Below are 19055 nucleotides of genomic sequence, written 5' to 3'. Positions count from 1 at the left end.
TCCAACAGGAACAGGTATGAACACAGATCACTATGATAGCTTATACCAGCTTTCTTGCCTGTACTAAAAGGAAGTTTATCTTGTATAAAAAGATCCCTTGTTTCATCCAACTCATGACTCTACTGACATATTTTTTAAATTTTATCTCATGTATCATATGTCAACTATTGGAATTATTCTATTTCATATAGCTGTTCTTCAGTGTCTAGATATCTAATCCTATAAAAATATGGCCCTGAAAGGGGGAGGCATCTCAAATCATGAGAAAGATATAAGGTACATTTTATTAAAGGGGACCATGGACCTTTTAAACAAGGTGTCACTAGCTCAGAATTCTGCTTCAGTCTTGTTTTTATTGTAGTTGGAATAATTTTAATCATCACATGCTCATGATTTACATATATGTTTCTTAGGAAGTAATTTTATACTTTCATCTGTTTGAGGAATTGTCACATTTTGTTATGATACACAAAAAAGATTTTAGTGTATTCAGTGAACTAGAAGCATATTTTTATTTTTTTATGGGGGTAGTGGGGTTAACTCCTTTACTTTCTCTATAATTCCATAAATCTTGGTAATTTTGTCACTAATTCCACTGCATGTTAACAAATCAGCCTGCTCTTCTGTTGTCAGTTCACATATTGCTAAAACCTAGATTGTAGAATCTTAAGCATAATTTTGCTGGATCTTTTCCAGTTCAGTAGCCACTGTTGAGCTTCCCAAGTCATTTTGCAAATGAGAAAACTGAAGAAAACTGGGCTAACTGATTTGCTCAGGGTCATATAGCTAGTAAGTGCCTGCAGCTAGATTTGAACTAAGATTCTCCTGAATCCAAGCATGAAATTTTATCCACTGTTCCTTTTCTTTTTTAGTTGCATATACCATTCATTGATATTAACTTTCTGTTATTAATGCATAATTTAGAGATATACTTTTGTTCCCTTAAGTATTGCTTTGGCTTCATCCCACAAATTTTGATAGGTTGTCTCATTATTGTCATTCACTTTAATGAGATTATTGTTTGTTTCTGAAGTGGGAGGGAAACTGTTCCCTTTACTGAAGCTGTGTTCCTTTAAGATTATTACTCTGAAACTGTATTTTCTTTTGTTCTGTGATCCCTTTTGGAGTCTCAGCTACTCCTGGGGAAGGCATATCCCTCCAGATAAGTTATCTTCCTGGGATGCCAGAGCCTTTGATTCAATGAGAAATCTTGGTCAAAAAGCATCTGTTTGAAGTGTTGTTAATTTCAATAGGAGATCTGGGCTGAAAACTGGTAAGCATCTAAGCCTGGGAACCTTGGCTTCCTGAAGCCTCAAGACCCCTTTTAAAGGACAGTATCTGGACTCACTCCTTGCAGAGGGCCAAAAGCAGGTCAGGACATGCCAAGGAACCTCTCTCTCTCCTTGGCATATCTGCCTTCGAGGATCCTCTGCACATTGAGAAGACATTCTCTTTTCAGGTTTATCTTTTCCGCTTTATCTTTCTCACCTGTTTCCCTAACAGGACCTGGCAGAGGCCAAAGCAATTTGCTAGGACTCTGCCCGCTGGGAAAACATTCTCAGTGCAAAATTCCATTCCCCTAATAGGACTCTGCCACTATAGAACTCAGTCTCTTAATAAACTGGTTTTTAATCTAACAATAAACTTTCATTTTCCAATTAATAACTCGGGAATAAGTGAATTTTTTCACTTTAAACCTTCAGCCAACCAAAAGGGGATTTTAACAACTTTCTTATTGCCACTAACCTCATAACCACCAGGAATCAAGGGGATACTAACCTCATCATTTCTATGATTTTTTTTTTCTTTGACCCATTCATTCTTTAGTATTAGATTGTTATATTTATTATTAAATAGTTCTATGATTTCTTGATTGTATATTGATTATGATTTTATTTTATTTTTATCTAAAAGAATGTAGTCAATATTTCTACTTTTCTGCATTTGCTTGTGATGTTGTTATGAGCTAACAAGAGTCAATTTTATGAAGGTATCATATGCAGCTGAAGAAAAGGCATTCTACTTTCTATTCTTATTCAGTGTTCTCAAGAGGTCTATCATATCTAATCTTTCTAAACTTGTAATTCTTAACTTTTTATTTATCAATAGATTTATCTAAATATCAAAGAGGAAAATGAAATTCCCCCATAAATGCCTATTTTTAATGACTTTCTTAACTTTTTAAACTCTCTCCTTTCTCTTATTTTTATGTCTCTTTTATTTCTATAACTATCAGAGTTTGTGTGTGTGTGTGTGTGCGCACATGCACGTGCATGCACGCACTTCCCCTCTTGCAATCCTTATTTTCCACTTTTTTAAATATATTCTTCCTTGAGTGTCTCTTTTGTGGAAAATTGATCATATCCCTCCTCTCCTTTTCATTCCATCTCACCCTTACCTCTTCTCCTAGTACATCTCTTTCTTACTCATTTTTGGATTATTCTTTCTAACTGATGCCCTATTTTATATAGAGTGCTCTAACTGTCCTAATAAGGATAAGATTTTTTAGTAGTTATATTAATCATTTTACCATTTAGATGTTACCCTTATTACATATCTTTTGATTTGTCTTTTTATGTTTGCCTTTTTGTTCTTGTCTTGGTTTTTGTGTGTGAATTTCATATTTTTTCTTTTTTTTTTTTCTATACATTCCTGGCACTTTCATCTCCAGTGCTTGAAAATCCTCTCTTTCACTAAATATAAATTTTCTCTTCTCCCCAGAATTATACGTAGTTCTGTTGGGTTGGTTATTCTTAGTTGTAATACTAGCTTTTTTTGTCATCCAGAATATCATTTCCCAAACCCTCTGCTTCTTTCCCATGTAAATTGTGAAATCTTATGTGATCCTTTCTGCCTCGATGGTACTTGAATAGCATGTTTCTCTCTGTTTTCATTATTCTTTCCTTTCCAGAAAACTCTAGAATTTGGCCACAATAATTCTGGGTGTTTTCATTTAGGGATCTTTTCAGGAACAGATTGATGAATACTTTCAATTTGTATCTTTCTCCTCCTCCCATAGATTCTAATATATCAATGTTTTTCCTTTATCATTTATTGAAATTAATGTCTAATCACTTTTTTGATCTTAGCATTCAGGTAGTTCAGTAATTATTAAATTATCTTTCTTTGATCTATTTCCAAGTGAATTTTTGCAAAAGGATAATTCACATTTCTTTTATGTTTTATTCTTCTGCCTTTATTCATTCTTTCTAATTGCCTCATAGGCTTGTTAGTTTCCACTTGCTCAAATCTAATTTTAAAGCATTGTTTTCTTCAGTGAGCTATTGTACCTTGTTTTTTGTTAAGGTGTTGCTTTACACAAAAATAAAGAAAAATTCACAAAGCTGTAAATTCTCTCTTTATAATTATCTTGAAGCTCTCTCATTTATTTTCTCAATTTTTCTTCCATCAAACTATTTGGTTTTTAAATTTTCTTTTTTTGATTTTAAGTCTTTTTTTTGTGCTTTTTGCTGATGCACATTTTTATTTCTGGGGCTTTACTTTTAGTCGTTTCCAAGCTGATCTCTTCTGCATTATCTGAGTATTAATCTAATTCTTCTTGTAATTATTTTTATGGTTGTTAGCATTTCTGGTTTCCTGATTTTTCTACTTTACTTCTTGACTTTGAACTTTGACATTAATTAACATTGGGACCCAAGGGAGGGGAGTATTGTCACTAGGCTTAGACTTTTTTTTCTCCTTGCTACTTTTATAGATAGTCCTGATTCCTTCCAAGGAGATATGAAGTTGGGAGAGGTATGGACATTGCTTTTTTGATCTGTATTTTGCTCTTTACCCAGAAAAGGTCACAGCTTCTTTGTAGTCTCCCATTCCCTTCTCTCTGAGCTGGAATTGTGCCCCAGAGGGATTACAAGCAATGGAATTTCCAAAGTGTGCTTTATTTTGTATTGAATGGTAGTTTATGGATCACCATAATCTCTTTATGACCAGTTATCCTATCCCTTTATTTTCTTTGGACTGAGAGCTCCTGAAGCTGTAACAGCTTGAAGTAAGATCTGTGATCCCTTTTGGAGTCAAACTTCTCCCAAGGCTAGCAACTAGTGTTTCTGCATGGATGGCTCACACCTCAAACCCAAAGAAAGCTTTGTTTGATTTTCTAAATTGTCTTGCATTTGAAACAAAACAGGTCTTAGGCTGACTTTTTGTTGGCTAAACTGTTACATCATTTGATTTGAAGCATTTCATAAAAGGTGTTTGGCAGACATATTGTTTCCTCATTAGAAGTCAAAAAAGTGAGCTGGGAGAGGAGTGATCCCCATGGACTAAAGAAGAATAAGGCTAATTTTCTTTTTAAGGAATTCTTATTGCTTTCAACACAATCAACATTGTGAAAGGAGCTTGCAATTCTTTTTGCAGAATTTAAAGGATTGAGGTGGGAATTTTAACACTTAATTGAGAGTTAATCTATTGTAATGGGAAAAGTAAAGTTGAGTTTGTATTCAAGGGGAGACTGGGTCTGAATTACTTATTAACGTTATGACCTAAGACAATTTCTCTTAATTTCAGACTCGATTTTCTTATCTATGAAATAAAAGAAAAAGGCATCCATATTATATATCTCCTAGGTTTGTCCTGAAATTCAAATAAGATACTGTATGTCAAGCCTTTTATTTTTTACCTACTTTGAAGTGGTATGTCAGTAGTCACTAGTGTATGATTCTTTCATTTTCATTATTTGCATTAAAGAATGAAATAAATAAATAGGATTTTATTCCATCTTATCCATGTAAATATGGAGTATTTCACTGTATTTAGATATCTAATATTTAGGAATCAACATTCAGTAAAGCTTATGGAAGACCTTCAGAACCATGGAGGCATCTCCTAACCTCTAAAAGAGAGTATGTTTTCATAGTAGGGAGAAGCAGATTTTGATATATGTAAAGTTTTTATTTTTTTTAATCATTAAAGATAATGGTAATAAAGTGGAGAGCTAGCATGGTATTATTTTTTATTTTAATTTCAGTCTCACTGTACAAATATTATATGTAATATTTTAAAGACATTATTTTAATCATCTTGCTTTGATGAATCTGGGAAAAATATTTTAAAGAATAATTCCATGGGAAAGATTATGAATTTATCTGAAATTTGCTGGACATTTAATCACACATTTTCTTTTAAAAATAGAATGTTTTAAGAGATTGAAATACACATTCTTTTCATGTTTATTTTTTTTAGTATCTATCAACACATTCCACATTGAGGTGCTACTGATTTTCAATAACTTATCATGCTACTTCTTCTAGAAGGATATCAATAGAACATCCTTTTAACCCAAAGCAAGGAATTATATTTAAACAATTCTGAATTGGGAGCAGATATCTGTTGATATTGGAAGTTTAACATTGAACCTAAAATAATATCTTTAAAAAGCAATTCCATTTACTAATACTTCTTTAATCCATCTTTCTATAATCTAAGTAAATTCAACAAAATATAAATTGTCTTTTATTGTTATCCAGTCACATCCAAATCTTCATGACCTTATTTGGATTTTTCTTGACAACGATACCTCAATGGTTTGTCATTTCTTTCTTTAGTTCCTTTTGTAGAAAAATTAACTGAGGCATACAGGGTTATGTTACTTGTCAGTGTCACAGCTAATAAGTGTCTGAGGCCAGATTGAAACTCAAGAGGTTGAGTTTTCCTGACTCCAGGCCAGAAACTCTCCACTTTGTCACCTAGCTGCCTTGAATTACCAACTTTAATTTGAGTGAAATCAAAATTTAAACTAAAAATAACCTTTTTACTTCTACCCAACTAGAAGATAATTTAAACCTCTTTGCCTCACATTCTGGAAGGCAGCTAGGTGATTCAGTAAATAAAGAAATTTTGGAATTTTTTTTTTAAAATGACTTAGAATACTTGTAAATGAAGAATATGATAATCCTATGTATACCTGATGTACAGTGAAGTAATAGATGATGAGAAGTGAATAAACTGAGGAACTTAGAAATGACAGTATTTGGAATAACATCAATAGATACATAAGCATCCTCCAGGGTGATGTATAAAGTTATTTTAGAGGAGATTTTTAGCTAGCAATTTGATTGAGAAATCAGAAGTGAAAAACCTAGGGAGGCAGGGTATTGTAGGAAAAGATCAACAGGAATTTTATTGAATTATATATTAGGGAAGGATTATCCTCAAAAGATAAGAACTTTCATTAGGAGACCTTTTTAATATATGTTATTTTTTTCATCATTAGGTGATGAAAGTTTTTTTCTTCCCATCATTTTTTAAGGTCTCATTGCCAAATGTCTGAAATAATGGACTTGAAGTCAAGTGCCCTGGCATCTCCTTAAAAAGGGGAGAAGAGTAGATACCAGAGAAGAAAATCAGGATAGGAATGAATCCTCTCTTTTTAAAGTGCTCTTGTTTCTTTGATAATTTTTAAAAGGAAAGTTGGGACTTTGTGCAGCAATTGGTGGGTAGTGAAATGGATGTAGTACTTATTGTTGGTGAAAGTTTATGTTTGATTTTTGCTCCTTACTCTTCTAAGTGGTCGCAAGCTTAATTTTAAGAATATTTTATTAGCTGTATGACCTTGTACAAGTAGCATAATCTTTCTGAGTCTCTTATACACACACACACACACACACACACACACAAAAAAAAAAAAAAAAAAAAAGATAATAGTTAATATGAGGGATTTTATAGAATTCATATGAAATGATTTCTTTAAACTTATTTAAAAAGCCTAAAACATTAGGTAAATATCTTTTGTTATTGTCATTATCTTCATCATCATCATCATTATTTTCCTTCAGGTCACTAATGTTATATGTCTAGGTAATTTCATGGGAGACATCCTGCTTTACTGATACTGGTCAATAACTTCCTGGCAATATACATTGTTTTTTTTTTTTTTTTTTTTTTTTTTTTTTCACATTAAATAAGAATTTTATTTTGTCACTCATTAGTTTTCACATTAATCTTTTCTTTTCTTTTTTTTTTATTATTATTTTTTTTTTAATTTAATAGCCTTTTATTTACAGGATATATACATGGGTAACTTTACAGCATTAACAATTGCCAAACCTCTTGTTCCAATTTTTCACCTCTTACCCCCCCCCCACCCTCTCCCCTAAATGGCAGGATGACCAGTAGATGTTAAATATATTAAAATATAACTTAGATCCACAATAAGTATACATGATCAAAACATTATTTTGCTGTACAAAAAGAATCAGACTCTGAATTATTGTACAATTAGCTTGTGAAGGAAATCAAAAATGCAGGTGTGCATAAATATAGGGATTGGGAATTCAATGTAATGGTTTTTAGTCATCCCCCAGAGTTCTTTTTCTGGGTATAGCTGGTTCAGTTCATTACTGCTCCATTAGAAATGATTTGGTTGATCTTGTTGCTGAGGATGGCCTGATCCATCAGAACTGGTCATCATCTAGTATTGTTGTTGAAGTATATAATGATCTCCTGGTCCTGCTCATTTCACTCAGCATCAGTTCGTGTAAGTCTCTCCAGGCCTTTCTGAAATCATCCTGTTGGTCATTTCTTACAGAACAGTAATATTCCATAATTTTCATATACCACAATTTATTCAGCCATTCTCCAACTGATGGACATCCATTCAGTTTCCAGTTTCTAGCCACTACAAAAAGGGCGGCAATATACATTGTTAAAGACCATGCCTAAGGAGGGAGCAGATCAGTTCTCAGAGAGCTTCCACAGCTGTGGATCACAACATCTGAAGGAATTGCAAAGCAGCTTTGCTGACACAGGTGTTGCTTATGGACTGGGAATGAAATAAATTGGAGGCAGAGGGAAGAGGAGAGAGATCAGATAACGCACAACGGCCTCAGTCGGAGAGGTCAGAGAACAGCAACTCTTTGTATCATCATCATCATCATCATCATCATCATCATCATCATCATCATCATCCATCAATCATCATCATCCATCATCATCATCCATCATCATCATCAATCATCATCTCACATAAACTACAGGTCTGAGTTAGATCTCTAGCAGCCACTGGCAGGTGGCTCTCGTATCCCAACAGTACATGAATATATTGATTTAAACATTTTCAACAAATAAAGAAAGAGCTGAAAATAGTTTTATCCCATCTGAAAAGATAAGCATATGTGTTCAGATATGAAATGACTTTCTCTATTAAGTGATAGCCACACAATTTCCATGTTTTTTGCTATTTCTATATTCTTTTGCCCTTTATATTGTGGGAACAAGATGCAATAAAGAAGGGAAGAATGATTGAAAACATAAAAAAAAAATCTTGAATGTGAAAAGGTCCATTTTTTTCAGTTGTCATTTAAAAATTTCAGATAATAATCATTAAGGCTCAAACAGAATGTCCTATGCCCCATTTTATTTAGTTATAAGGTAATATCTCAGATACAAGTTACTGTATTCTTAGTTTGCTTCTATATTTCAAAATTTAACTTTAGTTAGGAAGATTCATATGGATCCTGGGCATGGTTAATTATTACAAATTCTTAAAAAGTATAAATAACAATAGAAGGATATAGAAGGAAGTTTAAATTATATCTATCTTTCTAAAACTTGAGGATTATATGCAGTATTATTTTTTTAATTGAAATAAGCTGATATCTAGATAAATATTCTTCAACATCACAATTTCTCAGTAGAAGAAGATAAAATACCCCAATTTTATTTAAGATTGATTTTCAGGTTTCCCTAATACACTCTAACTCTGAAGTGGTCACATACTAAATGAAACAGAGTTGAAAACCTTCTCTAAAGAGTTTGAAAAAATATGCACTGACATTATAAAATTCTAAAGTTTTAACTATGATTTTCTTATTACGATTTTCCAAAGAAGGGTTTCCACCAACTATTTCCCTTTGTCATGAAATTCTAGAGATAAATTAGGCATATATTCACTGGGGACAAGTGTCTATTTCCCTGTACTCACAAAGGCAACACATCCACAAAAACATACACATACAAAGCAAATGAGTCTGGGATAAATACATAACACCATTAGTTTCTCAGTACTTATTTCTCTTGAATAAATTCCATAATGATGAAATAGATTTAAATTTCCTGAAAGTGACTGAATAGCTGATGGCAGAAAATATGAGAAGTAACTAAATGTTTGGAGCAAAGATAGGATGCTGTGGAAGGATGTGTTTTTTTAAGTTATATTTCACAACTACTGAGCTCTTGAATTGCATTGTTGAATTAAATTTCTTTTAAATTCAATTTAAGAACCATTTATTAGAATATTAAGAAATCACAATTTGAAATATGGAGTAGAATATGGCATGGTAGAACTAGGTGGCATCTGAAAACGTAAAGTATCAGTACTGGAAGAGACTATTTTTTCTGAAGCAATTGGTGTTACATGACTTGCCCAGTGTCACATAGCTAAGAAGTGTTAAGTGTCTGAGATCAGATTTGAACTCGGGTTCTGCTGACTTCAGGACTTATTCTTTATCCACTGTGCCACTTAACAGTCCTGTACGAGACTTTAACATAGAACTCAGAACTGGAATTTATCATAATTTATACAATTCTGTAAACTAGTCCAAATATGTACTCTGTAGAGAAAGAAGGGAAAACAAAAGAGAGAGGGGGAGGAGGATAGGAAGAGTGAATAGCTCCATTACCTGAATTTGAGTTGGTAAATTTGAGGTGACAATGATAAGACATTTTTACTTTCTTTTCCTCAAAATCTCTTCACATACATTGTGCCATTTGATCTAACCATGTGGACCCAAATATGTCTTCAATTCTCAGGTGAGAAAACTGAAGCAAAGAGAAGTTTATAGAGGATACTTTGGCTATACAGCTTGTTTGAGAAAAACCATAGATTTGATAAATCTCAGGTTTCATGATTCCTACTATAGAGCCTGTGTTCCCATAACACTCTTCATGATGTCTGCAGGCACAGTTATGATTGTAGCAAATGAATTAATGCGATTTAAGGGAAAAATAACAAATGAGCTGGCATTTGTGACACAAATATAATATGAGGGTCCTATCAAACTAGTCAAGGTGAAGAAAGAACAACAATGAAGGAAAGAACATGAAATAGGTTTAAAGGTTTAAAGGGTTTTGTTGTTATTATTGTTGGTTTTTTTTGTTTGTTTTCCATTTCCTCTGTTTTTTATGATCTAATTCCATCTTTTGTCAATTTACTTTTTATTTATTTTTTTATTTGTGAGGGAATCAGGGTTGAGGTACTTGCTCAGGATTACACAGCTAATATGTGTCAAGTGTCTGACAGCTCAGATTTGAACTTGAGTCCTCCTGAGTCCAGGATTGATGCTCTCTCTCCTGCCCTACTTGCTTATTCTTAGATTTCTTCTCTTCCAAGTATTTAGTGTCTTTCTGCTTCACCAGTCCACAATAGGAATGATATAACTGAGCCTATCTTTCTTGGTGAATAATTTAATTCTAGTCTCTTTTCTACTCTACTCATCATCAAACTCTCACTTCATTAGATTTCTCATTCTTGCAGTGAGGCACTCATCAAGCTATCACTCCAGTGAAAAATAATCTGAAAAAAAATGCATAAGATGCTATTAATGACTCATAATGCATACATATGTTAGCTTTCCATGCAGATATTAAAAAAAGAAAATTCACTAAGTTGAAATAAGCATTTTATTTTAGAATGCAAACTTTAGCCATTTAGATTGATATGTTGAAATATGAAATTTTCCTGGTTCTGCTAAATTATACTTAATTTATCTTATTGTAATTAATAGCTTTTATCTACCTATCAGATAGAAAATAAAAAAAAATATTAAACAAGTCTTGAAATACCCAAAATTGTGCAACAGAAAAAATGCATTAATCCTGGTGTAAGAGAACTTAGATTCTAATACCACCTCTGACACTGCCTTTATGACTTTTGGAAAATCACTTAAATTTATTAAGTCTCACTTTCATTATGTATAAAATTAGGGAATGGGATTTGCTGGAATATGGGCCCTTCCAAGAGTACACTAGGATCTTATGATCCTTCTAGGATGTTGGAAAATAAATATTAAAGACTAGGAATTATGCAAGATAACTCCAAACGTGTGTTAAATACAATTGATATGCTTACATTTCCAAAAGTTAGATCTTCCTGTAATTTTTTGCAATTACTTATTAATTCAGAGAAGAAGGGAACTTGCTTATTTTCTTTCTTGAAAAATTTAAGTAGAATTCAATTAATCATTTGGAAAATTGACAGAGAGCAATTTAATAAAAATGAGAAAACATACATAAGTGTAATGATTATGGCCAGGCATGGTCAGAGAAATTAAATAAATTTCTTTTCTTTTCTTTTCTTTCTTTCTTTCTTTTTTTTTTTTAACCACTAGTTCAGTTGTATAAAATGTGTGTTTTCTAGACTTCTGGTACTTCAAGTCAAATACAAACTTAAATGGTATATTGTACCATATCATACCAACAGCTGTATTTGGAATCAGAAAAGCAAGACTTATATTAGTTCTGAGACTCACTTTCCCAATATTATCTGTATCTTTTTGGACCAAATTCATTTCTAGATCTAAAGCCATTTCCTATTATTCTTTACAACTACAGAAGGCAAGTAGGGATTGGTGTGTGCGTGCATATGTGTGTGTGTGTGTGTGTGTGTGTGTGTGTGTGTGTGTTTCATTGAAGCTATTCTTTGTTTTCATTGAATTGATAGTCATATCTGAAACCAAATATCCTAAACATCCCACTCTCATATCTCTGTCAAGAAAATAATAGATGGGGTCACAAAGAATAAAAAAGATTGAAAATGACAGAACAAAAGCAATAGCAATTTAAAAATAATTGAATTATGAATATTTATTATGAAGGGATCTTTGGCTAGAGTCAACAATAAAGAATTATCTGTCTTTCAAATTATGATCTGTGGATATTGTTGTTGCTTTACAGTCTTGTAAAAGTTGAATAGTAGGTGTTTAAATTATGTTTGTTTAATTGGTGTGATGTTTGGACCTGGAATATGTTACGTTAGATTTCAAAAAGACATAGAAAATATGTAATTCAAATCTCTCTTTTTATAGGTGAGGAAACAGAGACCAGAAAGGTGACTTCTATTCAACTATTTCCATAAATAAAAAGTAAATACAAAACACACATGAAGATGTCAGGAGAAAATTATACCATTGTTATGGAATTCATACTTCTAGGATTTTCTGTCATTCCCAAACTCCAAGGGTTTATATTTGCAGTATTTTTAATCATGTACATGAATATCCTGGTGGGGAATGGTCTTATCATTGCAGTAACCAAGACTGATGCAGCTTTACAAACACCAATGTACTTTTTCCTTGGGAACTTTTCCTTTTTGGAAATCTGCTATACCTCAGTCATATTCCCCAAATTATTAACAAACTTTTGGTCCCATAACAAAAATATTTCTTTCTTGGCTTGTGCTATACAACTTGGCTTCTTTCTAGTCCTTGGTAGCACAGAATGCCTCCTCGTGGCTGTGATGTCATATGATCATTATGTGGCCATTTGTAAGCCATTGAACTATCCTCTCATCATGAATCACAAATTTTGTGTCCAACTGGTGGTGGTCTCTTGGATCAGTGGGATCCCAGTTCAAACAACTCTGACATATCTGGTTTCCTCTTTACCCTTCTGTGGTTCAAATAAACTCAATCATGTTTTGTGTGACATTCCCCCATTACTGAAATTAGCCTGTGGGGACACATCCACAACTGAGTTATCTGTCTATATTGTGGCTGTGCTATTTGGCATGATTTCCTTTCTACTGATACTATGGTCCTACATTAAAATCATTACTGTAATTCTGAAACTTCCATCAGCTACAAGTAGATACAAAGCATTTTCTACTTGCTTTTCCCACCTTATACTTGTGAGTTTATTCTATGGGTCTATTGCCATTATGTATTTGCGACCAAAAGCTAGTCACTCAGAAGAAATTGACAAAGTGCTCTCTCTTTTCTATACCATTTTAACACCAATGTTTAATCCTATGATATATAGCCTAAGGAACAAGGATGTCATTACTGCACTAAGAAAATTATTACTGAAATAACTAGGGTCATGATGGAAATAAGAGATTTTAATGAGCCTTTTTTTAGTTAGAACTCTATTACTATAGAAATTGACTTTTGTTCTTCTTGCCTAACTTCATTTGAAAATTTACTCATCCAAAATAATCAATGCTATGCAATATTTTCTCCCATCCCAATGTCATATCTACTGTAGTTGTGAATTACAAACATCAAATATCATTTAATTTTAGCCTTTTAAAGTTAAATTTCTTTCCTTAAGGTAAAATGATAAACTGAAATAATTACTTCAAAAATTACTTAAGGCACATGAGTTTACAGTATACAAAAACCTGGACTTATCAATTTCCCCAAGAGTTTCATAATCAAACCGTTTTCATTTTGTGTAATTTATTTTGCTCATTTGCAATCAGATAACCTCTAAAGCATCTGAAATTCCCAATTTTTCCCAGTTTCCATGAAATTTTCTTATTTGAATTTGTTAAAGCATAAATATGCTAATATATTTCTAGCATTAAACAATCATCAGAAACCTTTTCAGATTTGTTTTAAATTTTCAGATGATGCTTTTATGAATATTATCATATTTGTGTGTCTTTTCTTATTACTAATAACATTCTTGAGATATGCAAGTTGGTCAGTAAAACACTACAAAAATGCTCTCAAGTTCTCTTAAAAACTTTAGAATTGATTGTATGACATAGGAGACACTGGCACAGGACTGCCCGATATAGTTGCCCTTTTTAGAAAAGGTTCTCTGCTCTATGAGCAAAGCAGAATTGAATTAGCTTAGCAGAACTGAGATGCACAAAATTAGAGAAGCTACACCCAATTTTCATATGCACTATTTTTGTCCAATGGTTCTGATGAGCCAGAGTTGGACACATTGTAAATGCATTCTAACATAGTGATATCAATTTTGTCCTTTTCAAAAATGAAGGACAACAATAATGAATGTTAGCACTTTTTCTTGAATTATTTCAAATTGATTCAAAATGATTCAAGCCATAAATCTACCAACAGCTTTTCATTTGCCCTCAATCTTTTTGGAAATTAATTTTACAGTCATTCAGTATCTTTGTAAACTTTGTGAACTACAATGGTATTGATTTTACTGATTATAAGATTTTTTTAAACAATTTTCAAGTGGTTATTATTAGTTTGTATCACTTGTGCTAAATAAAGTTTTTCGTTTGTTTCCCACTTTAATAATTTTTGTCTTTTGAAGAGTAGTTCTTATTTTATATATTTATGCAAATTCCAGCTAACATTTTTGATTAGAGTTAGGGTTAGGGTTTATATTTATTTTGAGTCTTATATTTAAAAGTCATTTTTTCCCCTATTTAGCTTTGTTCTTTTCCTCAAAAATTCTTGAAAGTTTTCTATTTCATTGAATATTCATTCCTCCCCCCATAGATTAGGGATCAGGTTTCCTAGGTAGGTAATTCTTGGTTGCAATTGCCCAGATATCATATTTCAGGCTCTGTCATTCTTTAATGTAGAAGCAACTAAATTTTGTGTTATCCTGAATTTGGTTCCTCCCTCCTTGAATTCTGAATGCTTGTAGTATTTTCTCTTTGATTTGGCTCTGCAATTAAGCTGTAATATTCCTGAAAGTTTTCATTTGAGGATTTCTTGTAGGAGGGGAACAGTGAATTCTTTCAATATATGTTTTACCATCTCATTCTAGAATACGAGGATAGTTATTCTTGATAATTTCTTGAAAGTTGATGTCTAGAATTTTTTTTTTTGCGTCATGTCATTCATAAGTTCATGAATTCATTAATTATTTCTTCTGAATCTATTTTTCAATTAAGTTGGTTTTACAATGAAATATTATACATTTTCTTTCTGTTACCCATATTTCCACATTTATCAGGCTATACAAGAAAAATCAGATCAAAAAAAAAAAAAAGAAAAATGAGAAAGAAATAAAAGAAAACAAGTAGATAAACAACAACAACAGCAGCAGCAGCAAAGGTGAAAATTCTATGGTGTGATCCACATTCAGTCTTCTCAATCCTCTCTCTGGAAGCAGATGGCACTTTACATCACAAGTCTATTGGAATTGATCTTTAATGCTCTCATTTTTTGAAAGAAGCCATGTCCATCACAGTTAATAATCACATAAACTCGTTGTTGATGTCTATAATGTTCTTTTGGATTTACTTCATTTAACATCAATTTATGTTAAGTTTCTGCTGGCTTTTCTGAAATCAGCCTGCTGATCATTTCTTATGGAGCATTAATATCCCATGACATTCATATGCATTCTTATTCAGCAATTCCCCAACTGATGGACATCCACTCAGTTTCTAGTTCTTTGCCACTACAAAAAGGTCTGCTACAAACATTTTTGCACATGTGGGTCATTTTTGGTTTTCTTATGATCTCTTTGGGATACATGTCCAATAGACACATGACTAGAACAAAGGATATGCACAGTTTGATAGCCATTTGGTCATAGTTCCATTTTGCTCTCCAAAATAGCTAGATGCAATACAACAACTGGCAGACACTTAATCAATAATTATTGATTAAGTAAATGATTATTATTATTTTTAATTTTCCTGGTTTAAATCATTCCTGGAAAATTATATGAATTCTTGTTATACTTTTTTCTTAACATTAGGATTATTGTGTTTATGTCTATATATTATATATTAACAAGGACACATTTAGAATAGTTTATCAAAAGTACGGAGATTGAAGGAGAAATGCTAAGTGTCTGGAATAGCAGATGGAGCTGTTACATATGTCTGTAACGTACTGTTACATATTTTATAAAATATGTAAGAAAGCTTTATTATGTTTAGAAAGATAGTTCAATTTCCTTCTTATGTCAGAAGAAATCACTTTATTTTACTTTTGTGGGATTAAAAGAAACAAATGTGTATATGTGTATTGTATATGCATGCATACATATGTATACATGAATAACATTTCTGTATAAGTTCACATATATGTAGATATGTTCAATACATATAGAGAAACATAAATACACAATGCCATTTTATGTCACATAAAATATTAAATCTATATGTGTCTATATAAACATCAGTATGATATAACAGATTATAATTATATCCATAACTGTTTATCAATATATATTTCTGTTATATTTTTTATTCATTTCTATATGTGTGTATTTATATCTATAAATGAAACAGAGAGACAGAGAGAGATTTGGATCCAATTTCATGTATAGATATTGATGATGCATCAGTATAAGTATTGATTTATAGAAATGCAGAGATAGATTTTTTTTTTTTTGGGCAAATAAAACAATGCTACATAAAACCCTAAAAATCAACTGTTGTTTTTTTTTGTTTTTTTAATAATTAATGGTATATTCTCCAAAATGGAATTATTATTCATTATGCATTGTATAGAGCAGATACTCAATAGATATTGTTGATTTGACTTGAATTGGTAAGGCTTTATCACAAGTTGACCCCTTTTTCCAAAATGATTGTACAACTTCGTAATTCTAACAGCACTGAACAAGTCTGTATATTTCTGCATTTTCTCACTAACAGTAAATTTCATATTTCATTATATTGGACAATCTGAGGAGTAACAGAAACTTAATTTGTGCAATTTTATTATTCCAAAGATAGAAAATATTTTAAAATAATTATCAAAATTTTGTATTTGTTCCTTTTAAAACTTGTACTCAAAGTTAGATTTGAATATTAGGCTATTTTAAGCAATAATTTATTTCAATCAGTCTAATGGAAATTATAAAAACCTAAAACAATAACTTAAAAAAATACCCTCAATATATTAAAGAGGGGGAAAATTTTGTTAATCTAAACAACACGGTCATCATTCATTTATGAATTATGATAATTTGTTAAATCTCAGCTTTGGAAGTATCTTTGTTATCCAACTTGTAGGAGAAGAAAAATCACTTTCTAACATACACATATACGAACAAACACAAACACATACACACATATCTACATGTGTATAAATTATGTATGCATATATGTTTTATGTGTGTATATTTATACATATATATACACACATACAGCACATATATACATATTTCTATATCTATATATCTATAACTATCTCTATCTTTATACATATGGTTTTTTCCCCTTTTACTTATTCTTTAAAAATATGTAGCAAGGAGCATTCTACTACCTATCAAAACTAATGCTTCTCTCAGCTTTGTATCCAGTCAGATCTTTGGCTTCCTGACTCATTGTTCTGGAGTTATCTAATTACCCAATAAAAATGGTATGGTTACCTCTTCCCATTCTTTTTAAAATGTCATTTTTATTTTATGGAAAAAATAAGCATTTCTATAATAGTACAATGAAAAAGATGATTGCACATGAACTGAAAATCTATTATACAAAACTTGCTGTTCCTTTAAAATTTTACAAAATTATCTCTCACTCTTTTCTCTCCACTTCCCGACCTATTATGGGCCAGAACTTGAAACAAGGTAGTAAGTGGAATTGAGGAGACAATGGTTAAATCTAGTTTAGCACTGATTTAATCCTACAACAAATAATGGTTTCCTAGTGATATAATGATTGGTGTATACTCAGTGTGGAGCGTGGAGCATATAAGCAAGAAGCACTCAGGGCCAAAAGGACAAGCACACTAGAAGCTCTTGGAGACTGAGACAGATTCATTCCATATTCCACTTTTATTGTGGCTGGAGGCTGAAGCACAAACCCTTGGAATTGGGGGAGATTCAGAAGCCAGAGAAGGCATGAAGGAAGCTCTTGGAACTAAGACTACAGAAGGCTTCTAAGAAAGCTAACTGGGCCACAGGAAAGGAGATAAGATTTGGAAAGAGACAATAAAGGATTTGGACTTTAATACCTGACTGTATTTGGGGTGATTACTGAACTGAAACTAAGGCTGCTCCCAGAAGGCTCCCAAGAAACCTGCTCCCAGAGAACATTACATTTTAGAGAGAATATTACTCTTACCCTAGAGATGAGCATCATCAGACATAAATAGGCACTCACACACATATTTATGCCTATGTATGCATCTCTGTATTTCTATGTGCAAAATTATTCCATATATATGCCTATTTATCAGTTCTCTGGATACCAATAGAATCTTACTGCATATATCCTTCATAGTTAAGCAAGCCATTTTGTCTATTACGAATACACCAATTATGTCTCATATTCTGAATCATCATCACTTCTAACCTAGATACCATTAGGACAGTTCATCCAGATAGAATAGTTTATGTAAGAAAAGTTATGATATATGTCATAAATGATTTAATCTCACAATGAAAATTTAATACTAAGAAATAAAAATAGTATGAATACAAAAAAAGTAACATATCACTAATACTAAAACTTATTACTATCTTGGGCCTTACCAAAATACAGTATGTATTACATTGCACATATATAGTGAAATAACCAAGCAGGATATATGTGGGACTTTTTTCCCCCCCTCTCCTCTGCCAACTATGATTCTTGTAACAAACTAAATTACTATTATTATTGGTGAAACTGAAACTGCCCTGATATTGCCCTTTTCTCCAGCACTTAGGGGCCTTCTAAGACCATTCATTGTCCAGAAGAAGGCAGATGAGATACTTAAGTAGCACAGCAGATAAGCATTATATCTGGAAGGAAAAATATGTAAATTTAAATTGTTTTGGGGTCTTATTAGTTATAAAACTTGGGACAAATCACTTAAATACTGTCTTCCTCAGTTTCCTCATCTGGAAAGTGGTGAAAGTCATTATATTTATCTTACAAGTTTTTTATATTACTTTATGTGAGAGATTATGTGTGATGACTGCGTATTTTAAAAAATCAGCCGGAGTCAGGAATTCAGGTTAAGGGAAAATCTTCAATCTTTATTCTCGGTAGAGGTGAAGAAGTATCGGAGGTGAAGGGGGATCAGAGGTGAAAGGGGGTTCTCGATCCCAATGTGTGCAGCTGAGTCAAGAAACCAGCCAGACTGGAAGCCAGCCAGCAGTCTCTCTCCGCCCCTCTCCTCCACCCACCAAAATTGTCATTTCCTATACAGGACATC

The 19055-nt window shown here is 32.2% G+C and overlaps 1 protein-coding gene across 1 annotated transcript; it reads left to right on the top strand.

Annotated features, from left to right (window-relative positions):
- The first annotated feature begins 12121 nt into the window (after positions 1-12121).
- LOC100917461 (olfactory receptor 10AG1-like) lies at positions 12122-13045 on the top strand. The gene has a single exon (XM_012553081.1). It carries the CDS (start codon positions 12122-12124, stop codon positions 13043-13045), a length of 924 nt encoding a protein of 307 aa, XP_012408535.1.
- The last annotated feature ends 6010 nt before the right edge of the window (positions 13046-19055 follow it).

The sequence above is a fragment of the Sarcophilus harrisii genome, chromosome 6, assembly GCF_902635505.1.
Source record: "Sarcophilus harrisii chromosome 6, mSarHar1.11, whole genome shotgun sequence".
Lineage (NCBI taxonomy): Eukaryota > Metazoa > Chordata > Mammalia > Dasyuromorphia > Dasyuridae > Sarcophilus > Sarcophilus harrisii.
This window is presented reverse-complemented; position numbering and strand designations above follow the sequence as displayed.